Source organism: Venustampulla echinocandica (genome assembly GCF_003357145.1).
Source record: "Venustampulla echinocandica strain BP 5553 chromosome Unknown scaffold_1, whole genome shotgun sequence".
NCBI classification, from domain to species: domain Eukaryota; kingdom Fungi; phylum Ascomycota; class Leotiomycetes; order Helotiales; family Pleuroascaceae; genus Venustampulla; species Venustampulla echinocandica.
Window position 1 is genome coordinate 2,814,863 of NW_022474206.1, and position 24,881 is coordinate 2,839,743.

The 24,881-nt window shown below is 49.3% G+C and overlaps 7 protein-coding genes across 7 annotated transcripts; 5 read left to right on the forward strand and 2 right to left on the reverse strand.

The window, feature by feature from the left end:
• Positions 1–376: 376 nt before the first annotated feature.
• BP5553_03456 (uncharacterized protein) lies at positions 377–2,136 on the reverse strand (the record flags this gene model as incomplete). The annotated part of the gene is made up of 3 exons (XM_032012079.1): positions 377–1,824; positions 1,974–2,018; positions 2,067–2,136. The coding sequence occupies 3 exons, from the start codon at positions 2,134–2,136 to the stop codon at positions 377–379; spliced, it is 1,563 nt and encodes a 520-aa protein (XP_031871772.1).
• A 1,623-nt stretch (positions 2,137–3,759) lies between these two features.
• Positions 3,760–5,749, forward strand: BP5553_03457 (uncharacterized protein; the record flags this gene model as incomplete). The annotated part of the gene is made up of 7 exons (XM_032012080.1): positions 3,760–3,943; positions 4,002–4,033; positions 4,085–4,309; positions 4,367–4,486; positions 4,544–4,734; positions 4,783–5,274; positions 5,335–5,749. 7 exons carry the CDS (start codon positions 3,760–3,762, stop codon positions 5,747–5,749), a joined length of 1,659 nt encoding a protein of 552 aa, XP_031871773.1.
• Positions 5,750–10,430: 4,681 nt separating this feature from the next.
• BP5553_03458 (Uncharacterized protein) lies at positions 10,431–12,125 on the forward strand (the record flags this gene model as incomplete). Its single annotated transcript, XM_032012081.1, has 1 exon — positions 10,431–12,125. One exon carries the CDS (start codon positions 10,431–10,433, stop codon positions 12,123–12,125), a length of 1,695 nt encoding a protein of 564 aa, XP_031871774.1.
• A 2,651-nt stretch (positions 12,126–14,776) lies between these two features.
• Positions 14,777–17,997, forward strand: BP5553_03459 (putative PRM10 Pheromone-regulated protein; the record flags this gene model as incomplete). The annotated part of the gene is made up of 5 exons (XM_032012082.1): positions 14,777–16,505; positions 16,568–16,994; positions 17,052–17,418; positions 17,507–17,579; positions 17,837–17,997. 5 exons carry the CDS (start codon positions 14,777–14,779, stop codon positions 17,995–17,997), a joined length of 2,757 nt encoding a protein of 918 aa, XP_031871775.1.
• An 855-nt stretch (positions 17,998–18,852) lies between these two features.
• Positions 18,853–19,704, forward strand: BP5553_03460 (Uncharacterized protein; the record flags this gene model as incomplete). The annotated part of the gene is made up of 2 exons (XM_032012083.1): positions 18,853–19,192; positions 19,304–19,704. 2 exons carry the CDS (start codon positions 18,853–18,855, stop codon positions 19,702–19,704), a joined length of 741 nt encoding a protein of 246 aa, XP_031871776.1.
• Positions 19,705–21,074: 1,370 nt separating this feature from the next.
• On the forward strand, positions 21,075–22,746 carry BP5553_03461 (uncharacterized protein; the record flags this gene model as incomplete). The annotated part of the gene is made up of 2 exons (XM_032012084.1): positions 21,075–22,155; positions 22,208–22,746. The coding sequence occupies 2 exons, from the start codon at positions 21,075–21,077 to the stop codon at positions 22,744–22,746; spliced, it is 1,620 nt and encodes a 539-aa protein (XP_031871777.1).
• A 390-nt stretch (positions 22,747–23,136) lies between these two features.
• On the reverse strand, positions 23,137–23,991 carry BP5553_03462 (putative short-chain dehydrogenase; the record flags this gene model as incomplete). The annotated part of the gene is made up of 1 exon (XM_032012085.1): positions 23,137–23,991. One exon carries the CDS (start codon positions 23,989–23,991, stop codon positions 23,137–23,139), a length of 855 nt encoding a protein of 284 aa, XP_031871778.1.
• Positions 23,992–24,881: the final 890 nt, after the last annotated feature.

Sequence of the window (24,881 nt, forward strand, 5' to 3'; positions counted from 1 at the left end):
TAGTACATATAAATCAATTAAATCTAAAATAAACCTATTCCTAATTAATCTCAACCCTATTGACCACATCTATCTGTATTGTGATTCTAGTCCTTATAGTAGAGTCCATAATAGTGATTCCCACATTGAAATGTTGACATGACTTTGGACCTGAGAACTGCTGCTATCCTGAGCATGCTAATGAATAAGCTGGATTAGCTTAGGGGGATCCTCCCTCTTCTAGCCCCCTTACTATATAGTAAAGGGATGACCCGTTTCCAAAACCCTTCGCAGCAAAACAGTACGCCTCAAATACTAGCTTATGGCCGGTAAGACTATTTGCTAATGTAATTTAGCAGGCCGAGCCCCTTTTTTCGGATTTTCAAATTCTCCCTCCTTAATCCATCCTCTGAGATACGGAAGCCTCCGGGGCAACGTCTGCAACACAGCTTGATTGACTGTCAGCTTCCTCTAGCAGAGATGTGGTATCCTGATTTGAAATCCCCGAGAGATTGTGGCTTTCTAACTCCTGTAAAGGTCCAGATCCCTCTGACCCAGTTTCCCGTGAGGACACAATATCCAGATCGGGCAGCAACGTATCGATAACTGAGCAGATTTTTTTTAAGTGAGTCGGCATCCATATATCGTAGACATTTTTAGTGAATCTGTAAGAGGTCCACTTGTCCTTGCCGGCTTCGCTTGTGAAATCGAACGTCTTGATCGGATAGCGGTAGAAGGTGGTTTTGTTTCCGTCGATTACAGGGTAGTGGCCGTAGATTCTTACTGTTCGGTGGTCGTGTGAGATAGAGAAGGCGAGGATATTTCGGTCAAGTTCTTTTTCGCGCTTTGCAAGTTTAAAGAGCCCAATAACACCCCTTACAGCCAAAGTCATGCTGTGAGCATTCTGCCGGTCTGCAATATTAAGTCCTACGGCACCGCACTTAACCTCGCAGGTTAGGAACGGGAAGTATATCTGCCACGTAGCCATGAAATGGGACGTAAAAGCATTTGGAACCTCACCGACAAAAGGCTTAAGCTTTTCTAGCTGATCGTCCGTGAATGCAGATCGTCCGAACCCCACAGAATAATCGGGCTGTGGGCTAGGACCGCAGAAAGGCTCGGCGCTATTCCAGCCTTCACTAACACTTTCAATTAAACAATCGAGAGTAGTAGCGCCGTATAACGCTAGAGTTTGGGCAGAAGGGACAATTAGCTGTGAGATATCTCGAACAACCATAGCCTCGTTTCTATTGCAAATGTTTTGGCAAGTTGTATCGAATAGATCGTCGCGAAATAACGAGTTCTGAGGATATGTCTGCTCTGAATAGAGCAAGGTTTGACAAAGGCTACTACTTGCCTTTTTAATATCCTTATCGATTTTGTTTATAAAGCTGCCCTTAGTAGCAAGAATAGTCTCATAGCTAGCATGCTTATATGGGGTACCTCTGGTTTCCCTCGGCTTCTCATCGCTAGCTGTTGCAGAACTGGGTGTGGCAGTGCTAGCTTCAGATTGTTTACCTCCGGGAGACGACTTCTTCCTTGCAAGCAGGTAATCCAACCCCATCACCCAGGGTATTCCGTTGTATTTTTTGAAATGTTTTGTAGTCTGATCGTCTTGGTTGAAATATTCCTTAGGCCAGTATCCCTCTTCGCTCCAATACTCAATCGGATTGGTTTTGTTATTGTTGACGCCGCCCGTTAGCCCCTGGCCAGATGTGTCCTTAACAGCAGGGGACGTCCGTCGTTGCTTTCGAAGGGGCTGGAATAGAGCAGGGTTGGATGGACCTTCAGGTTCTTGGGATTGCTTTCGTTTTCGTTTTCGCTCCCCAGCTTGTGGAGACTTGACTCGAGTTAGCTTTGTAGCATATTAAAAGGAGAGAGCCACCATGCCTTTTTGCCGGGAGTATTGCTGGTTGGTGATGGGATTTTGGATTTGGTGTTCGTGTTCCTGGATATAGTTTGTTCCTGGCGGGGTTGTAGGCGTGCGCTTCTACGAGGAGGTTGTGTTCGCTCTTTCTTGATAGCTTGTGGCCCCGTTCCTATCAACGATCAGTCAGAATACGAAAAGGAATGAATGGCTTGCTCACGTTCGACTTTTTGCACTAGGTCTTGCCACCCAACTTCTCGGGTGTTTCGTTTTTCTGGATGAGGGGCCATATTGATTAGAAAGAAGATGAGTAGGACCTGTGTTTATGTTGCCGTTAGGTTGATGGACGGAGGTAGATGGAGGAGTCAGAGGGTGCAGGCAGGACAAAGCTGGTGGGCGATAAAGCGCTTGAGTTTTGGAATGCAGGCGGCAACCACTACTATCTTTGTCATTTCGTGAACGCAGCATCTCGCGGCATTGTCATTTTCCTAGAGGAATATTTGTTTCCGCGGCAGAGCTATCGTAGTAGTAGGGTAAAATCAAGCTGCTAGGGAATAGAACTGAACAGGTATTACTGGGAGGTTCTATTAAGTGCGAACAGCAGAAAAGCAATAGTACGACGCAGGCCTCCAAAAGCGAGTGCACGATAGTTCGTTTACACGACCAGAGTATAGACGGACAGTAATAGAGGGTAAATATGGAAATACTTCAAGAGATCAGGATTGGTGGAGGGGGGATATGGGATATGTTCACCCGTTCTAGGGTGGGAGCCCAAAACGGCTCCCACACCTTGAGCTAGGAAGCAGCAGACAACGGTAGTGTAAATGTATCAAGGCATTCCCTATGATTCCTCCTGGTATAGCTATAATAACACGAAGGGAGTAGACGTGTGCTATTACCATGAATATCGGCGGCTCAGTTTGGTTATGCGTCACTTGTTTGTTTTTATATATCCAGACTCGTCTGGAACATAAGTCTGTCGATGCCGTAACATCGTATATAAGCTTTTCCAACGCGCCTGTTCTTTGTTATAGATGTAAATGTCAAGAAGAAAACGGTTGTAAAGGAACATCAGCACTTTGCATAGAGAGTCTTGGCGGGGTGCGCCCGAGGATCTGCCGGGGGGCTACTTGCTGTCATCCCATCTCTCAGGTGTCGAAACACTCTGCATGAACCAAGGGATTGTTAAGGAAAGGGATGGTGGTGACTTACTCCGTAGGGCTTTGTAAGAGACTAACGTATAAGAGTTACGATGGCTTATTCCGAGATTGAGACAACGAGATGTACGAACTACGTACCCTTATCCCTTAGCACGTCGTACTAAGTGCGTGCTGTTACATAGTGTCTTGCCCATGGATAAATATTGCGACTGCATGTGGTACCAAGTATCTATTCTTTTGCGATGGCACTCAACAGATGAATGTGGCGATTGGCTACCGTGACGATAGGATGATATAATTCCCTTCTAGAATACTCCGTAATACTGCAGGTCTTGAAATATAAGGTTAAGGTTCCGGGGGACGACCGCCCATTCCTGGATTATCAAGGGGGAAACTACATAGATACCGATCGTGGTTTGCGGGGAAGGCCTTCTTACATGTACTACTTGTCCCGCTACTCGCAGTGCCTGTCTCAATCTCAGACATACAGACACGCCAGCATTGTTCCCCTGCCAATGCTGCGTAATGCACAGTAAGCCCGCTTCTGCAGCTCCAGCAGCGAAAAAAAAAAAACAAACCTGCGCATCCATGCATTCCCTACCTCTGATCGTCAGTAAAATAATAAGGTACCTTAACTCATATACTAAGCCTTTTTCCCCGCCCCCCTCAAGTCCCTCCGTACTCCAAATCTCTTCGCCAAATACCTCGGGCCCCAACGTCGAGCGCGGGCGAACTGGACATGTGTCTGTAATAATGTCCGACGGCAATGACCTGGACCTGGACCTGAAGAGGACGAGTCTGGTAGTTGAGGTGCGCTCGGCGACGACGATGGCGACGCAGGAGGAGCTCGCGCGGCAGGGCGAGGCGCTGGAGGCATCGGAGAAGAATGATGGTGTATGGCGTTCCATGAAACGGCACAGGATGGCATTGGTATATAGTATGCGACCAATTCTTTGCAGCCGCATTCATTAGCAGGACGCTTATACAATTCCTAGTGCTGGCCGCCTATTCGTGTGCTGCGGTTTACGTGAGCAGAGGCCGAATTGCTGGAGAGTTGATAATCCGCTAACTCGTTCAGGGCTACGATTCAATCGCGAATACAGCTACGCTAGCTATGCCGTCGTTCCAAATATACTTTGGCCATTTTGATGAGCATATAAATGGATATTATTTGGATTCGATATGGACCTCATTATGGTCATCTATGACGGGTGTTGGGCAGATCATAGGCTCCACAGTGGCCGGCCCGCTATCTCAGAGGATTGGGAGGCGATATACGGCAATGGCATCTGGATCCATAACAGTATGAGTGGAATCTGCTTCATCCTGTTGGGCTCTTGGCTAATGGATTGCTTGCTAGATCATTGGAGTGGCCTTGCAGTATGTGGCTGTGAGTAAAGGCCTATTGCTGGCGGGGAAAATGATCAACGGCGCTGCAGTTGGCGGTTTATTGAGTGTCGGCACAACCTATGCTTCTGAGGTATGTGTGCCCACACAATTATATAGAGAATCCCCTAGTTTCTGATTTGGTATTAAGATTGCTCCACCCCGTCTCCGAGGCATTCTCCTGGGAGGCCTCGCTTTCTTCGGCGTCGCAATGCAATGCGTTGGGCTCGGTGTAGTTCGTTGTTTCGTTCCCAATATGGGGCCGATAGCCTTCAGGACAGCTTTGGCTCTTCAGTGGCTCGTTGGTGGCATCCCCATTATTGCTTTTTTCTTCGTGCCAGAGTAAGTCGCACAACCATGGTGAGCAATCTATAAGCTTACATGTGCCAGGTCTCCTAATTTCCTCCTCCTAAAAGGACGGGTCGACGCAGCGAGGACCGCCGTCGCTCACATCTACGGCAAGACAAACTCCGTCGATGCCCGAGTAGCCCATCTCATGGCTAGCATCCAGGAGGAGCTTCAAAGGGACCACCGCTCTTCATATATCGATTGCTTCAAGGGTACGGATAGGAAACGAACACTGACAGTGTGCCTTTTAATGTTCGGGAATGGCCTCATTGGCTCGGCGTTCTTGACGCAGAATATATATTTCCTAGGACTTGCAGGACTGCCTGCAATCCATGCCTTCGATATCAATATTGGAGGCTTTGCTCTTGCTCTGATGATCATCCCCGCCTCGTGGTATTTTGGAGATAAAATCGGTCGACGGCCGTTGTATCTTGTAGGCGCCGCGGGAAATGCGGTTGGTATGGGCGTCGTGGGTGGCCTTGGGTACGCACCTGCAAGCAACAAGGCCTCTATTTGGGTCCTCGCCGTTCTTCTGTGAGTTTTCCCCAATGAACGGACTCTCCTGAAACCAAAGCTAACAAAGCCACCTCGAAGGAACCTTCTAATTACTTGGCAAATCTTCACAAGCTTCATGGTTTCTTGGTCCATGTCCCCAGAACTCTCGTCCTACAAACTCCGCCAACAGACACAATCCATCGGTATAGCAGTTCAAGCTTTCACCTCCTGGTTCTTTGCCTTCGTTACCCCTTACCTGTATAACGTCGGGCCCGACTCTGGGAACCTTGGCGCTAAGACGGGATTCATATTTATGGGATCTAGTGTAGTGTTGTTTGGCCTGGCGTACTTCTGGGTACCCGAGACGCAAGGCTTGACGACGGAGGAGCTTGATTATCTGTACGAGGCTCGGACGAGTCCGAGGATGTTCAAGACCAGTATAACTGTTATGAATCGTGTTATAATGCCGGATTTAGGGAACAATGATAAACTGGACGCGAAAATCGAGAGTTAGGTTCATGGGTATGGTTTGGATAGGTATAGAAGCTGGATTGGCACAGGAGTTTATGCTGGCTTGGTGTTCTTGGAGGTACTACGGAGATTATGGACGGGATAACAGGACCAGGTTCTAAGGAGGAGCATATAATATGTAGGAAAATAATCGGGTTGGAAATGCTTAAAACAATTATAATGACGCGATGGGCGAATGCAACAAGGGCGTCAAGTGCGTGACATCAGAAAGACTTTGGCATCAATCGACGAGGCCGTTTATATAGCCAAGCCTGCAAGATAATGCATAGGAACACAGTAATCCAATCCCGCGAAATATATGCGCATAATGACGAAGCGCCCAGCTCGAGCGTTTGACATGCGCCATACGGAGTACCTAGATGTGCTGATGATAATTCCCCGAGCGATGGCAAGCACGTTGTTCCCGGCGCACAGGAGAAACAACGGGAAAGATTGTTTGATGGACACGCACTGCTGCCCCAGACGCTGCGAGGCATTGAAATGCGATCTACGAAGTACTCCCTTTACCAAACTTGGTGGTTGAGGTAGGCAGCAAAACATACTCCATCACGAGCATACTTGCTTCAGGATGACGATCAGGGGCGGTTCAGGGGGGCCTGGCAATTGCGCACGCGACGGACCCAACGAACTCGACTCGACTCAGGGAATGCGATCCCTCGAGAGCCGAGAAGGAGCAATACGGAGGAATAGTAAGCTTTGTTTTGGGCTATCAGACGGGTCGATCCAGGAGCGGTTTATCATGGGGCCAAACACAGCCTTATCCATAGCATACGAAGTAACCTCGGATGCTGTCAAACATTGCTGTTTAGGGACCAAGGGTGTTGGCATCGCGTTTCAGGTCCCAGGGGCGCTGCAGATGATGCGTTGCCTCTTTGCCCCTGAGTTTAGTTTCGCTTGAGCCCCTTCTCCAGTGTGACACGATTATTCCATGTAATGTACAAACATGTACGAAGGAGAGCACCGAGCACGCAAGTGAGTCAGGTCTGGATTGCCTCCAGAGTCCAGAGCAGGTACTTGGTCGCTTGGTGGCATGCTGCACCCGGCACCAAGTACTCTGTACCTCCGTACTGTGGGATCAATAGCCTTAAGGCGATGTAGAGGGAAGGATGAGGCGAAGCGGGAGAACCACTCCAGGGGCGACCGTGACTGCGTTTCGTGATGTTCTATTTCCTGCTCTCTCTCTCTCTCTCTCTCTCTCTCTCTCTCTCATAAGTTCGGAGGCTGAGCGACTGGACCATGGAACTTCGAGCCATGTTATTGTTATTGTTATTATTTCCCTTTGTCCGAACCGTATCAATCTTGTGGCGTAGGATTGTGTGAGGCAGGCTCAGGCTGCTGAGCCTTTTGAGCACTCTACGGCAAGAATGCACCGACTTTAGGATCAAGCTTTTGCGTGAAGGTTCTCGGCATGGTTGGCTTGGCCAGCCTTGGCAAGTTTGCGAGGTCGGACTCTCGAATAGAGAATCGAGAAGCCATGGTTAGAAATGTACGGGGATGCTGTTGATACTGTATCAAACGCAGCAGTTGTTGAGCTCGGGTCTTGGGGAGTAGGAGGTGCATGTGAGAAGCATCCATCCCGGGTCAGTCTAGTCCGTCTGGTTCTTCGGGGCACCGGCGTCAACATTGCTTGTGATAATTGCGAAATGCATCTGGCATGATGATCTCTGGCCGTCCGGTGCTGGCGGTCCCAATCCAAGAGCCCGAACCAATATTTGGACGCAACGAGGAGCGAGATATGCACCCTAAACGCGCACCCAGTGTCTCTCGCCTGCAAAGAAGCAAATGAGAGCCCGCGCCGGGCCAGCAGAGGTCTCGCAGAGGCCCATTGGAGCGCCGCCACAGGACGCGCCTCAAGCGCGACGAGCGGTGGAGGAGGGACCATTCGCTCGAATCGTCCCACGACATCGCTGCGCCTGCTGGTGCAGTAGTATGTACGAAGTACAGAGCCGTAATCGCCGGGTAAATAGGGAACCTGAATAGCGGGGTGATGGCATCTGCATCTGCATCTCATCTGATGGGCTCGCCGCAATATCATCGGCGGTGGCGGCGTCCGTTTGGTGGTGTGCCGCCTTGCATACAAGCGCCTGGAGCCCTGGAGAGTGCAGCTCGAGGGGGCCATGCAGCTGGGGGTGCAGAGTGCAGAGCAGCGCAGCGTAGCGTAGCCTGTGGTTTGCTGGCTTTAGGCTTCAGAGCCCGTCAGCAGTAGTGATGATTAGGACTCCGTAGGGGCTCCTCTGCACACCACCATCTGCCCCCGCACCCGGTGGCACAATGCGGAACAGCCTTTAGAGCTGGCTGGGGGCGAGGTACGAGGGACTATGTAGAGTTGAGGCATATGCTGCTAGTTTGACATATACACAATCGATACTCAACGCAAAGTCCGAGGTTTGTGAGTGCGTAGGAGGCGTCGGGGAGGTACCATTGTACAGAGTAGTCTCCAAGGTAGTCCGTTGATCATCCATACCAACCCACGGCCCTCAAAGGCAAACGGCGATGAATCAAGTAGAATGACAGGAATGGCTGGGGGGCCATACTTCTTACGCGCACCGTTAGCGCATTCTGCACCATGGCCAGAATACTCTCCGAGAGGCGGTCCCGATGCCCAGCACCGTGCTTCGTCACTCGCAGCTGAACGGCCACGGCTGCTGCTGCTACTGCTGCTACTGCTACTGGGCCGCGGGGATAAGAGATGAATTGGCTTGGGGGGATTGATTGGCGGCGCATGTTCAAAGGGGCCAAGCCCACGAAAGCCACAGGCGCCGGGAGGACGAGCGAAGAGGAAAAGGGAGGAAACCGGAGGCTTGCAAAGGAAGGAAGCACGTCCAGTTCAGGTTGTTGCCAGTGCCGTTCGAGCCCGTAGCGTCCGTTCCATGGCGGCGTGGCCATACCGTAGTTTATGCGCCATGAATAGCATCATTATCATTCTTACTCGTGAGGATACGTACCGTATATACCTAGGTAGGTACCTACGTCGTAGTCCAAGGTCTGGAGCCAAGGGAAGGGCACTTGCAGTAAGTGCCATACGAAGCACCCTCTGTCCTTTCGGCTTCGTCAGCTTCCTCGTTTTCAGACTCCACACCGGTATTGCATCCAAGTTGCGGAGTCGGAGGAGGCGTACAGAGCTGCGGTGCGAAGACTCGAACAACAAGACAAGACAAGACAAGGCAATTGTGAATAATCATCTTGGCCCCGAAGGCATGGTTAATATTAAACCGTGAAATAATGTCGCAGAACTAGTAGTCTAGAACTACGTACAATAATAATACTCAGAGTCTCTCACTCGTACAGTACACGTACGTATGGCGTATGGCGTACCTTGGTTGATAATCCGTGAAGCTGCTCGCCCCAAGTAGACGGCTGGTGGCCAATCAACCGCCCCCCAACACCCCTGCCCCTCTGGTCTGTCCCTGGCTGCCCCCTGCATGCCCGCCCCCTCGCCTGATCCAGCCTGGCGTCTGCTCCCCGCTGCCCTCCCCGACGCGTCTCCATTGCCCTCCCTCGACCTCCGCCAACCAGATGCGCCCACCGCCGCCCTCCCGACTCCGGTTCCAGCCCTCTCATCAAACTCTTTTCCCTTTTCGCTTTTCGCCTCTCGCTCTCTCACTCTGTCTCTCTCACTACTTCGTACACTACTCTCTCCTACACTCTCTCTTGCACTCTCTCTTAACCCTCTCTCTCTCGCTCCTCCATCACCACACCGCCTTCCTTCTGTTTTTCTTCTCTCGTCCGTTATCCTCCTCCTCCATCCTCATCCCCCCCGAGTGATATCTTCGAACGAGAGGTGTGCGTCTGTCTGCGATTGCGACTGCGACTTCGACCCGAGAGCCACCCTGCGCTTGAAACCCCAGAGATTGCGATTTAATAATTTGGTTGAAAAGCCTGCCTTCCGACCTCCCCACCCCCCACCAAGAGTTCTGCGCGCCAGCCGTCGTCATTCAGCATTCATCATTTACCAAAAGCTAAGGGCTCCTAAGCGTCAATACTTTCCTGCTTCCTGCAGTGAGTGGGATCCGCTGTCCTTTGTCCACCTGCCTCCGGTTCTCTCGCCCGCCGGGAAGCGACCACGGCCACAAAGCAAACCCACAGAACACCCATCGGCCGCGGCTGTGTGTACTCTTTCGCCAACCAACACCAACATCGTCCTCTCCGCATCTTGCCTTTCATCTTCCGCCGCTCTTTGTTGATTGCAGAGCATCGTGTGCTTGTACTCCAGACTTCGCATCCACTATCCTATTCTTATAGCGACCTCCCGCTCGTCTACTTGAAGCTCGTTCCATAGACCGCGCCCTACTGTAATTTACAACGATCACATACTCAACAACGCGTTTCGTTTCCAAAGGGTCTTCCGCTTTTTGTCGACACTCCTGGGTCAGCGCGAGCAAGAGCTATCCGTTATCCCATTTTCGAACATCTCCACTGCTGCCCGCTTCGAAGGCTTGCCTCTGCTCAGCAATCGAGCACTTTTACAACTAATTCTTCTTCCTGCTCCTCATCGTACAACTCGATCGATTCATATTGATCATCTAATTTCTCTAATATATTTCCAAATTCGACCGCCTTCACTCCCTCGACGTCGAATTTCCAAAAGCCGACCATTCCCACCGTCCCTTCAATTCACCCCGACCATCATTACCCGCCCCTCCACCTCGACAACACTTTGAGTTATGGACGCAGGCGGTCTTGCTCAGATGTCCTACAATAACTTCCCTTCCAGCAATGGACTGGGCATGCCCGGATCTGGCTTTGCTTCCAGACGGGCAAACGGAGCCAATCTCAAGCATCTCTCCTTCCAAACCACAAAATCGCCCGGTCCTCAGGATAATGGGGCTCCGACCCCTCGAACCTCCCGGTCTCATTTGCTGGCCGGGTTAAGGACGGCTCCAAAATCTGCCACTTCCAGCACGTTCCCCTCCACGGCCCCTCCAACGCAGCTGCAACACAACACTGGACTTAGTGCAAGCGTCTATGCAGACAAGGAAACGTATGGCGGCCCGAAGACTTCGAACTTCCAGCACCAGCAGAATGGCTACAATCAGATGAACGCCCCTCGTCAGATGTACTCGGTCCCGGAGCAAATTCTTGCACCGCCCGAGATCCATATCGACGAACAGAGCCAAGAGCAAATGGACCCCAACCTCTACGCTCAACTGGTTGCTACCAACATGTACCTTGCCGAACAGCAACAGCGTCTCCAGCAGCAACTCATGAACGTGCAAGCAGCTGCTCAGCAGTTCCAAGGCATGAACTTGGGCCTAGGCTCTCAGCAACAGTTCGCCACTCCTCCGGTCACTCCACAGAAGTTGGGACTTTATCAGCACCAGCAGCAGATGAAGAACAACATGCAGCCGATCATCACGCCAGTTATGGGCGCCCAACCTGGTATCTACTCATATTTCAACCCGATGACCGGGCAACAGAGCTACTTCATGGATCAGACGGGTCAGCAGAGCCAGTACATGGATCAACAAGCTGTCCAGCCTCCAACCAACTACTCACCACCGCAGCAGCCTGGTACGCCGACCTTCCAAGTCTCTCCCCCTCCACAGTCCGATGCACCCACATTTGCGCGAAGCATTAGTCCACCAAAGAAGTCACAGTCTCCCCCACAGGACCATGCTCCGTTACCGCCTCCCTCTGCTGGCGCTTTCCGTCGCGGACATCGCAAGTCGAACTCGATGGCCATAGGAATTGATAATGCGGTTCCAGTCGATGGGCCACGGTCAGCTATTTTGCCAAAGACTCAAGGTTTCCCGTCAACGCCTCTTGCTGCCGGCTTTGGTCCAGGCCAAGCGCGAGCGGGCGAACACCCGATCCGCCAACCCCGTGGCCCTCCTCCTTTGGATGAGTTGATTACCAAGCCCACCACCAAGTTCGAGGGTAGCAAGAACTTTGCTACTCGCACACGCCGAAACGCCGTCCATAACCTTGTCCGTGCGGGAATGGAACGCCGCCGAGCGCCTGGGAGCGGCTCTGGTAGCATGTCTCCTGTGTCTGAGGCTGGCGAGATCACATTCTCCGTCTCGTCGGACAACGATTCTGATAGCGGTCGCAGCGGAAGCGGAAGTCTTTCCGGCCGACCCAGTCTTGGTGGTTCGCGCGGTTCGACTCATGGCGCTATCGGTTCCGATCGCCCATCATCCCGTCACAAGGAGCGCTCTCTGGAGCGGAAATCTGTGGCGTCGGTGGACAGCAGCTTCACCACTGCTAGTGTCAGCAGTGATGAGGGCCAATCAGTTGGGGGTAGCTTTGCAGCTGTATTCAAAAATGGCGGCAAGAAGCCAGAGCCTAGTGACAATCAGCGGAAGGCACCAATGCTTGTTCTCACGTCCGTTGAAAAGCGAAAATGCCCTGTCGCCTAAGAGCTTCGACCAAAATTCGTCAACACAGGGGTGGATCCCTTGAGGTTGACATCCGATCATTCATTGTTTCTATTTCCGTTTGACATTGCATTCGACTGTGCATATTGCCTTGCTTTTAGCCTTTACGATCAACGACGACGAAATTACCGAGTCCGTAATATCGATATTTGAGATACAAATACAACGGTTTCTTCATTTCTTGCCTGGTGTATTTCATGGACGGAGGAAGGAGAAAGGGGTGGAAATAACCTTGAATTGTATTCACTGTTATGCATTTGGAGTTACGCACGAGGGCTTGGGGTACACGTTCTCTTTGGCGCCTTGTTGTTTCGTTTCTTAACTTTATGGAGGCCTGCTAGGTTTCCAGGCGGTGGGTGGATTGACGATCGAAATTGTTCAGATATATGATTATAACCAGCCTGGAAGCGAGGTATGAGGAGACGAATCCGGACCGGTTTTACATTAGGTATAGGGAACTCTAGCCCCTGGGCTAAGGCTAGAAGATAAATAAAGAAACAAAGTTTGGTAAATTAAGCTAACTTGTTGTCCTATGTGATCCTCATGTAAGACTTCCGTATGATAAGTTGTATGTATTCCTTAGGCATAAGCATCCTTCATAAGTCCAATTTTCCATTTGGGTCATGTACGTGCAGTGGAATACCGGAATATATTGATCATCTATCAATTGGCCAGTAATGAGGCTTTTTTTTTATATATCGCACTGATAAGTAATATGGGTGTTCGCTTTAGGGGTTACTTAGTCCCTAGGGATACTTTAGGGGATGGTGTTTGAGGCAGGATACAATCCCACCGAGTCTAGAACCCATTAAAGAGACTAAAAACGTAAAGGAGTGTATTTGGTCTAGTACTAGTTCTAGCCTTTTGTTTTATCAACACTTGTGCAAAATCTAGAGAATACAACGACTTCGCGGGCCTAGTGACTCACTCGCTTTTGTTGGTCATGTAGCGGCCAACAAGATGATTGATTGTCTTAAAGCCGGATCAACCTGGGTAGAAGAATAAAATCTAGACCGCATATATTATTAAAATAGAATAGAAGTGGAATGTGCGTGGCGGAGCAATGGGGCGGTTTTTTTTCGACGATGGGTTTGTGTCCCCACCGCTTGTGCTGGTAGCCTACAAGCCAAAATAAACCCAAGATACCCCCTGAGCAGAAAAGATCAGGGCCGACTTCCGAGTAGATTGTGAAATACTTGCGGTGAACAGCAGCGGGCCCTGAGCTTACTGACCCTGGAATCTAGAACAAGAGAAAATCGAATCCATTGGAGATAGGATGGGGGTTGGGCTTTTACAGCTTTGGAGGGTTCCTGGTTCCGACAGGGACGATTGTCCACTCATTGCTGTTTTATGCTGTGGCGATTGAGAGGTTGAGATTTCACGTGCTGTGCGCCCATCGCTATTCGCTATTCGCTATTCGCTACCCTCAGGTATCGCAATCGTGTCTGGCAATCATGGTTACGAGTACAGTACGAAATACTTTGTACCACGTTGCACGACTTGTTATCGCTGTCTCTATCTCTACCTTTGCTGCTTGCTGCTCCACTCACCCCACTCGCAAAAATTCATCACGAACACGGGGTTTGAGCTTTGCCATCCCATCCCACCATCGATCCAGCGATGTTCCAGAGCATTATTGGGGAACCAAACCACCGCCCTCAGGTCCCTGCTGCTGGTGCTGATTAATATTCGACATTGACTGATACGACTATTGTTGGGCCAGAATTCGATCCGCAACGACGCGTCAATCGCCAAGTTCTATCATTGGAGTGCCGAGACGCCCGATGTGGAGCGGTGGAGCGGTCGAGCAGAGGAGACCTACGATACGATCTCCGAATCGAGCAATATTGACGATGGATAATGACGAGACCGAGAGTTATTAGAGTTGCGGCGTCACCGTCACCGGGCGCCAGCGCTAGCAACAGAGTCCCAGAGCGCTTTGCGTCTCAATTAGTTCCTTGCTGACGGATGGCATCATGGCGAGCAACTCTCGGCTCTCGAGAAGGCTGTCCAGGCCAGCCTAGCTACGGCTGTGGATATACTGTATATGAAAGCACAAGCAATCACTTGCTTGGGTGATTAATTTCTACCTGTTATTATTGTATTATTAGAGTCATCCGGCTGCCGGGCAGCACTTTCCTCATCTCTCTTGGCGCTTTATACACTTTTACTTGGTTCCGGCTTGGATAATAAACTTTCCCAGGGTATCTGCCCCACCTCTTTTTGGCCTCCATCTGGCTATTCTTCGCCGGACTTCTGTGTTCGATATATTCTTTCAATCGCCATCCGCCATATTATTTTCCAAGGGGCAAGAGGCAAGCTATCACGGACTTGTTCGGCCATCCGCGTTCAAGTTCACGTCTTCTCGCAGTCTTTTCGGCCTTACGGATCTTTTTCCTTACGTAGTGGCGACGAAGACTTTTCCTTTTCCATTTCCTATTCATCCCAGTCGTCAGCATAAGCTACCGCTGCAACCCCGCCTACGTGCGGCGGGGACCTCCTTCGTCACCTCCAACCACGAAATAACGCCTCTCAAAAGTATTTTGGATATCTGGATATACATAAGGGTGGACGGTTGCAAATCAATTGCTTTGAGGGGGCCAATTGGAGCTTAGCGACACCGTCAAGCTATCATGTCCAACGAAGACCGCACCACAAATGATGGAGGGCGACACCATCACCGAGAATATAGCGAACATTCGGGGGCACCATTCCCAGCCGTCACGCCGATTCCTAGCCCGGTGAATGAGGAAGAAGTTGAACCGTACCTCCAGCAAGGATATAGCGAGAGTCCCCCGCAGCATCACAGCGGAGACTCGACTCCAGATCCAAGCAGACCGACGAGCTCAGGTGGGACTCCACTCCCAAAACACCGAGGGAGGGTACGGTTCAACAGCAAGAGCGAAGTCAACGATGGCACAAATAGGAAGGCAAGATCCCCGTTGCGAGACGAGCCCGAATCACCTCGTAAAATCACAAGTCCGAAGTTCCCTAGGATGAGCCCAGCGCACTCGAGAAACAGTAGTCTCGCGAGCAATACAGGACGTGCTCCTCAAAAAGAGAGGGAGAATTCATCCGCGGACTCCAGCCCAGACCATATCTCGAGACCAAGGCCAAGCGTGCTGAGACAGTCGAGCTATAATGCCGAACCAGAGCCTGTGGAAGACGAGAATGAAAAGGTATTTTCGGCGTTAGCAGCCCAGGAGCGTGCACAGAGGATTGCCTCTCTGGTGGGGAGCCATTCTGCTCCGGCATCGAGAAGGAACAGCCTAGAATCGGACGAGGAAGACTCACGCCCAGTGAGGCGGCCAAGCAGGCCAAGCAGATCAGGCGGTTATCCAGTCAAGTTTGATGATATTCCATTGATGGACATGGACCACGTCTCGACTTACGAGGGCAGGGCCATCGAAGGAAGTGACCAGGAGGAATTTGCACGTCAGGAAAAAGTACGCAAGCCATCCAACAGCTCAGAGGCCCATAAGTTGGTCCGAGGGCATACGAGAAAATCATCGGTAAATACAGCCGCTACAACTGGTGTGTCGTCAGGGCAAGTCACTCCAATGAATCACCGAGGATATGAGAACTATATACCGAGGCCACAGCAATATCGAGGCGGGGTTCTTGGGTCACTTTTAAAGCTTTACAACCCATCTCAGGGTAGTCGATCCCGGAGGGGTAGCGTTGAGACGGATCCAGGCACGGTCACTTCTGTGGGATCGTCAGGGAGGACAACGCCGAAGGGCAGGCCAGTTAAGTGGTACAATCACAAAAATCAATCGCAAGACACATTATCTGGTCTTGTGGGATCTTCCATGGCTTTGGGGGCTCAAGGAGGTGTCCCGGTCACCAAGCCAAAACTGCCAAGCCCAGGGAAAAGGTCTTACAGTAAAAAAGCCGAATCGGCGAAGAACAGACTTAGTTGGAAGCCCAGGCTCGAGGATGAGATCAGGATTACCGTGCATATTGCAGAGACTATCAGCCGGCAAAAGTACCTCATGAAGTTATGTCGAGCGCTCATGAGCTATGGTGCTCCCACTCACCGACTGGAGGAATATATGAAGATGAGTGCCCGAGTGCTCGAGATTGATGGCCAATTCCTCTATATTCCTGGCTGTATGATTATCTCCTTTGATGATGCATCAACCCATACGACCGAAGTCAAACTAGTCAGGACCGCTCAGGCTGTAGATCTTGGAAAGCTGAAGGATACACATGAGATTTACAAGGAAGTTGTTCACGATGTTATTGGGGTAGAAGAAGCCATGCAGAGACTTGAGACGATCATGAAAGCTAGGCAGAAGAACAATGCCTGGCTCCTGGTCCTAGTATATGGCTGTGCCAGTGCTTGTGTTGGACCCTTTGGTAAGTTAATATTATCTGCTCGAACCCCCATGCAATCCAGCGGAGGACTAACGTACCGGTAGCTTTCCAAGCCCGATTCATCGACATGCCAATATCATTTATTCTGGGCTGTTTCCTTGGATTCCTTCAGCTTATTGTAGCACCGGCATCCCAGCTATACAGTAACGTGTTTGAGATCTCAGCTGCAGTAATTACTTCTTTCCTTGCGCGAGCATTTGGGTCTATAAAGGGAGGCGACATTTTCTGCTTCTCTGCTCTTGCACAATCCTCGATTGCACTCATTCTACCGGGATACATGGTACTCTGCGCATCTCTCGAGCTTCAATCAAAATCAATGGTCGCCGGGTCTGTCCGGATGGTCTATGCAATCATATATGCTTTGTTCCTTGGTTTCGGTATCACCATTGGGACAGCATTCTATGGACTTATGGATAAGAACGCCACATCAAGCACGACATGCCATAATCCACCAAATCAGTATCTCAAATGGTATATTCCCCATCCATAAAACGTTCAAAACAGTTATACTAATGTTTGATCCTGTAGGGTCTTCGTGCCCCCTTTCACCCTTGCATTATGTATAATTAATCAAGCAAAATGGAAGCAGATGCCCGTCATGCTCATCATCTCATTCGCGGGCTACGTCGTCAATTTTTTCAGCGCAAGAGCGTTTCCCTCCTCAGCGCAAGTCTCCAATGCTCTCGGTGCGTTAGCAGTCGGCGTTCTGGGAAACCTCTATTCGCGCATACGCCATGGGCTCGCCGCAGCAGCTTTGCTACCCGCTATTTTTGTTCTGGTTCCTTCGGGGCTTGCGGCTTCGGGTTCCTTGTTGGAGGGAATTAGCCGTGCGGATCAGATCACGAATACTTCGACATATGCGAATGGTAGTTCAAAGGCCTATCCGACGGCACCTGTGAGTCATTTCTAACTTTCTCGCCAGACATTTGTTCGAAATGAAGGACCCAAGAGAGAATATATCGCTAACATTATTTTCATCCTAGTCCGCAGACCTCAACAGCATTGTTTTCAATGTTGGGTATAGCATGATCCAAATCGCCGTCGGCATTACTGTGGGTTTGTTCCTTAGTGCTTTGATTGTTTACCCACTGGGAAAAAGGAGGAGCGGATTATTTAGTTTTTAATGGCTCGACTTTAGTCATCTAGAGGGCGTATAATTGTTAGCGGGGTTGTTGTTGTCTTGGGAATAGCAAGCGGGTCGTGTACAGCGGATGCATAATGATTGAATTTTAGCATTGCATTGGGCCGGGGCGTTTTGGATATTGGCATACACTTTAGGGGAATTTGCCATCCTTGTGGCATGACATTAATAGAGGACGATGCGAAGAGTCAGGAGAGAGATGAGAGTTACTTTGGGTCTGTGTTTGTACTTAGCAGAAAAGATGACGGTACGGGGACAAGGAGTCGTTTGTATGAATTCTGTACCTGGCAACAGGACGATGATACAGCTATCTGGCCTATCTACACAAATTAATAGAACGGTGTCAGATATGTACAGTGCCATTGGACATGATTTTCCAAACATATTATATTTTGCTGTGTTGCGTGTGTGTTCATGTAGACGGATAGTGACTCAATATTTACTCTAATGTATAATGTGCTGTGTTCGTTCCACCAGTGCCCCTTGTTTCCGCCCCTAGCTAACTTATTAATGGTGTTCTCATTTGTATGCTCTCCTGTTCTTGATTGCTTTGGAATTATCATAGGCAGACGCCAAAACGCCATCGCCTAATACAAACGAGAACAGGTAAAAATATTAGCAAAAAAAGAGAGCAGGAAAAAAAGGGTTTTAGCAAAAAGAAATCGATAAAAAAATTAGCTGGTCGCTGGGGATTGAGCCCAACGCGGGGGTCGAACCCGCAGCCTTGAGATTAAACTATTTTCCGGGTTCTTGGGAAACCCTTCTATGTATAAGAGTCTCACGCTCTACCGATTGAGCTAGCCGGGCGAGTTTTGCTTGAATTTTGAGACAAAACTGCCTATTTCGATCTATAAGGGAAGAAAGATGTGTGGGTCGGGTGTGGATTTTCCTTCGTTTGGGCGGGCCGGGCAGAGTTTGCAACTTGAAAAATCTCCAGACTGGATATACATAACTTATATTAAAGAAATTTGTAGGGAATTGGAAAAATTAAGAATTGGTCTTGGAGCACATGTAATGTACTGTAATTAAAAGTATTATACCTACATAGATACTCAATGTCGGAGGTCAAAAAATTAGAATGCATCACGTGCAATGGACGCGTCTGGCTGATTTTGTCGCGCGTCATATCCCCACTTGTACAGCCTCATCAACACTTGGACCTAATCCCATACACCAAACCCTCAAACCATGGCTAGCACCTCGAAAACACCCACGATAATCGACCTCAAAACCTCCTTTCTCCGCAGCCAAATACTTGGCCTCTCCGCCCCTCTAAAACCCTCCCAAGACTTCCTCTCCTCCAACATCTCAGACGAAGAAAACGCCTTGCGTCAAAAGAGTATCGATGAAGCTCTGCTCAAACTCAATACCCTATTGAAAAATCATAACAAAACTGCTTATAGCCCGCAGGCATTGCGACATGTTGCCGAACAGGTCGATCGGCTGTATTGGAATGCCGGTGAGCGGGGTGTGAATGGAGGGGTTTTGGTAGAGGGAGAGGAGTGGGCGGAGAGAGGTGTCGATTTTCGTGAGTTGGGTTCACTCCTGCTGCAGTTCACGAAGCATCCTTCCGGGATTATGTGCGGAAACAGGGACTGAGAGATCGGGTTTGTCGACTAACTACCGAATTCACGCGCAGGAAATGAACGAATTATTGAGAAATTACCGGATTTCTGGAGTGAAGAAGCAGAAGAGAGGGCTCCTGAGAAAGCAGAGAGGTACAAGGAACTACAGCGGAGACTGGTGGAGGCGAACGAGAAGCGCAAGCTTGTTAGGGAGAGAGTAACACATTACAAGGCTCTGAAAGAGCTATTGGTGCCATTTGAGGAGCCGACTGAAAATATACAGGGGAATTTAGTGGTTAAGGATGGGGAAATTGAGAGGGAATTAGAGAGGATGAAGTTGTTGCTCCTAAGGGTTCAAAGGGGATGTAGTGGGCTGGAGCAGAAGCAGGATTTAGATGGAGATGGTGAAGAGATGGACGTTGATGTGGACTTGGAAGGGAAGAGGCGGCTGTTGCGTATACTAGGTGGGGAGTAAGTGTGCAGGCACATTTGAAGTCATTTGATGCCTAACGCCGGCATGAGCTACACGTAAGCCCAATATGCGTCCAGAAATACGGTCCCTGGCGAGATGCTACCAATAGCGCTCTTGCCATTGCCCTCTATAGGAGGTCAATGAAGAGCACATATTCCGCACCAGCAGGGAGAGGGAAGAAGTTATCTTCACTGTTGTGGCGCACGAAGTCTGATGCAAATATGAGAAATTGGAATAGGTATGTTTATAGATGTCCTTTTGTAATATGTTACTGGTGCATCTAGAAAAGTATTCTGACCTATTACCGTCTTAGCTCAAGTCCAAGCCGAAGCCCAGAAATAGCCTAGAGCTATATACTTGAGTTTGACCAAGTGCTGGTAAACTTTTATTTGTGGTAGTGCAACTTGAAACCAGAGTTTTCCGCTCCAAATACTAGCATGTCCTATTATCTTTTGTTGTTTATGCACAAAGTTATGAATTGACTTTCCGGCAGCTAATTGGATAGTGTCCTACATTCTCGGTGGCTATCTCTAAACCGCTTGCGGTAGTTACAACTTACATTTAAGTAAGGCATCATAATACTATTTACACGCAGAAGGAGGAGGAGCAGAGCGAAGAACTCCACGAATTCCAAGCTCAAATGCGGAGAAGAAACAATAGAATATGATCAGAAGACGAAGACGATACCACAAGAGATTTGGACTCTAGCTCGATGTATTATATAAGGTACTGAGAGTATTGTTGAAATGCAACCTCCCAGTTTAAGTCACGAAACTACCTGTGTAGACTTGAGTTGCTATAGCACCTATAAATATCTCCATAACTACTTCAATTCGGTCGGTTAGGCCTGTTAATTCTACATATATTAAAAGAATAAACGTCTTAAATGGCTACATAAATATATTCGATTATCTCGGCTTTCGTTTAAGGCTGGACACCAATTTCTGGTGCAGTTTTACATCGTTTCACACTGTGCCACCATTTTACCCTAACAGTTTTTAACAATAGCAATACACTGCCTGAGATTCTACAGCTAGTCAAATGACTGCTGAGTCTAGAGTTCCTTAACCATTAAACGGCTTGCAATGGTAGGGCTGGTTTATCGACAATATTATGTGCTTCTAGATTTGAAAATCGTGGAACAATAGATGTCTCAGAGAAATTGAGATATTGGGCGAGAAATAGGAGAAATAATTAGACCAGTTCATGGCGGGGCGTCGGGTGAATGTCGGTGAATCACCCATCCAGCTTACTAAGCGGGGAGTCGCGGCGGATTGTGAGTATTTATGAAGTCACGTGAATGTATTTCACCACACTGGACCTCGGAAAAACATCAACCCGCGCCGAAATATCGGCATTAACAACCTCCGACCATGGCTTCCAACATGACCAGCGCTGCTCCAGATACTGCTTCTGCTACAGCTTCAGCTTCAGCTTCCTCGTCCTCCAGTCCTCTCGAAGTGCCAGCCATCATTCTGACTCCTCCGACTCCCCCTCCGACTCCGCGTCCAGCTCGTGGTCGCGCTCGATCCCGTGCTATCAGCTCAGCAAACCCCCTTCTCGAGCCTGTAACGCCGGAGGAGGAAAGTGTCGCCTACCTTGCTCGAGTGATCAATAGTGAGCGGGAAAGGGAAGCTGCTTTATTTCTTCTCAATCCCGGCAGCCCAGAAGTTCAGCGTGGTGTCTCTCCGGAGCGTGAAGCTTTCGAACGCGCGCAGCAACGGAGCGGTGTATTCCAACCAGGAGGATACCGGGGCACGTCCTTGACCTCTCATCGTCGCTTTCGATCTGACACCGAGGGAAATCCACACCATAACCAGACAGATCTGCTTCGGTTTCCGGCTCCAACTGACCCCCAATCAACCGCACAATATACGCGTGCATCAGCCCTACGATACCTAGCTGGACAACCTGGAATTGGACGTTCATCCCCCCAAAATCTAGTCCTTACAGGTACAGATACCGATACCACACCTTCTACACCCACCGAACCTCAGTATCCTTCCCCGACTCACCCCAATCCTCGAGCTCTCCTAGTCGACGTTCCGGATTTCCCAACAGACGTCTTCGAGGACCAGCACAGCCCGCCTAGGGTCGCTGCAACTATCAACCGGCCCAGAAGAATGAACTCCCAAAATTATATCGATACGCCTCAGGGCGGATCAAACCCTCGCCAAGCACCCCCTTCCCCATCTCAAGGAATGGCCCATACCAATGGCATGAACGGTGGCATGAGCGCTGGCAATGGCCTCGTTGGCTACCCCACTCCTGCTGGCCATCAGTCAGATCTGAATTACGTGATGTCTATGGTGGAGGAACTGTCTGGCATTCTCCGAATCAATCAACAGCTCACTGCGAGCGTGGTTGACAAGATGGGGAAAGTCCGTGAAAAGGCCAAGAATACCAACCTTAGCAATGATGAACTCATCCAAGCTGTCGCTGATGAGATGAATGGTAAGTAGTCCCCTTCTCTTCTCCTCGCAACCGAATCTGACCTATATCACAGAGGATTCTGAGAATCTCGAGAAAGATAACTCCGAGCTTCGAAAGGCATTGGAGAAGTCTGAGAATAACAAGAAGGAGAATTGGAAGCTTGCAGTCCACGGTGCAGAGATCCTTGCCGATATCGCAGAGAAGATGCATCGATTCAAAGAGCAGCACGAAGCTGACACCCTGGCGTGGCACAAGAATTACCGGAAGCAGCTAGCTGATGAACGCGAGGAGAATCTCAATCTTCGCAATCAGATCAATGACATGAAAGCTGCTGCCTGCCGAGCAAACGAAAGCCTCCGCCAGATGCGACGCTACGTTACTGACAACGATAAGTGGCATGAGATGAAAGTTGAGAACCATCATCTTCGGACGGAGAAGAGATTCTGGAAGAGACTGGCTTTGCCATTGATCCCAGATGATGATTCTGAGTGGAGTGACGATGATGATCTCATCGACCCGGAGGAGAAGCAGCGCGAGATTGCCAAGAAGGAGAAAGAGCGGAAGGATAAGGAGGATGGTGGAAGTGGTGAGGACGGTGATCAGGTCTCTTAGAGAGATACCCTCGAGAACTGTATTATGGAATTGCTTTGCATTGTAGGAGTTAGATACCCAAAGGCGTTTATACGGTCCGCTATGCCTTCATTTTACATCGCGGCGATGGGTCTGCATCATAACAGCAGCAGCTGAAGACTGCAAATAAACTGAGCTTTTACATTGCCTCTGGCCTAGTACACTTATGCGGGTGAGGTAGTGCATAAGGCACTGTCATGTCTTGGCTTCAGTGGAGAGGCGAATGCCTTGTAGCTCAACTATAAAACGAATATTCCTAGATTTGCTATTTGCAATTTGGCTATTTAGAGTCTGAGCCTAGCCCATATCAGAGCGTTTCCTGATTACGCAACAAGCTTTCGAGCAATTGACAAGATTCAGTACTCAAATATTCTACTGCCCGCTCTGCTTCATCATTCTAACCAACATCTTAAACCCCTCCTGCCTCTCCCTCTCCCACCCCTCATAATGCCCCTTTATGATCCCCACGGGAACTCCCTCACTCCCCTCACACAGGCCCTTCCATGCCTCCTCCGTAAACTCCCCAATTGGAATTCCTACTCTTCCGCCACCCTTAATATCCGGCTGATGCTTCTCATCATGCAACTCCGTCTGCACTGCTGGTGGCAGGATTTCTACAACCTTCACATTGGACCCAGAAAGCTGTTCACGGAGGGAGAGGATGAGGTGATGCATTGCGGCTTTGGTAGCGCAGTAATTGGGATAGCGTGGGAAGGGAACCAGTGCTAGGCCGGAGGTTACGAATATCAGAGCCGTTAGAGTGGGCGCGAGGGACTGTAGGTGGGGGAGGAGGTGCGTGAAAAGGTGTATATGCGAGAGGTAATTAGTTGTTACCTCGAGATCAAGCATATTTAAATCCACAGTCTCCGGTTTGGTGAAATCAAAGCCTCTCTGGATTCCTGAGTTGAGGATCACGCTGTCTAACTTTGTGTGTGCTGCTGTGACTCTTGATATTGGAAAATTAGTAAAATAGGTTCTAAGATGAAGGAGGAGAGTATCGGATGCATACGATTTCACAAAGTCGGGAATGCCTTGAAGATTTGTGATATCGAATTGAAAGATAGTGACCTTGTTGTTGCCGTATTTTTGGACTAGATCATTCAAGTTCTCCTTTCTTCTCCCGACCGCTATCACATGAGAGCCAATGGCTATGCATTTTTCAGCCAAAGCTAGGCCAATTCCACTCGTAGCCCCTATAACAAGTACCGTTTTGTACGGGAACGACATTTTTGGATCTCTGTTGTGAGGGCTTTGTGGACTTTTGTTCTTGTTGTGTTCTTGAGGGGTCGTACTTGCAACTTGTCGTGGAACCTGTGGTTGTATCTTATAGTTGATAACTCTGTAAGATGGGCGAATAATCCGCCGATGAAACCCCTCATGCTGATATCATTGGATATATGAATTAAAAGCCTCCCAAAATTGGAGGTGTTTTCGCAATATCCGTTGCAAACGGCGGACGATCGGATTTAAATGGTCTCTGGCCGCGGACCTTGAACCCCTATTATTATAGCTGCTAGTAATGACTGATTCGTGGACCCTGATGCACCCAGTCACTCCGTACCATTTCATTTATAGTGGTAGGATGTGCCTTCAGTGTGCAAGAAAATGGATATCAAGCATAACGATTGGGAAGTGTTAGGTCATCGAGTCTATGAAAGACAACTATCTACTCTTGTTATATTTCGTTAGCCCCCAAAGCAATTAAGCTCGGTATATCGTATGTACTCCAATACAAACCCCATTAAGCATCTTACTTGAACGGTATACTATTCTAGTAGCCTCAACTGAGAAATGGATATCACAAAGTGGACGACCGATGATAATATAATTCATGCATTGCAAGAGTTGTCTCCGTATCTACATACTCCGTCTTTCGTTTCTCGCATTGTACCGTATTCCTTCTCTCATGGCTCATCCACTGATTTCCGCGGTCTCAGAACCCAAATGTCTTGGCAGATAGAAGGTGCACCGGCTCGTGATGTGGTCGGAGAAACGAATCTAACATAATAAAGACTTTTTTAGACAGACGACATCAACTTGATCCTGGCCAACTCCATTTAGGTATGAACGCCATGAGGATGGTATGAAATCGGATAGAAACACCATGAAAAGGAAAA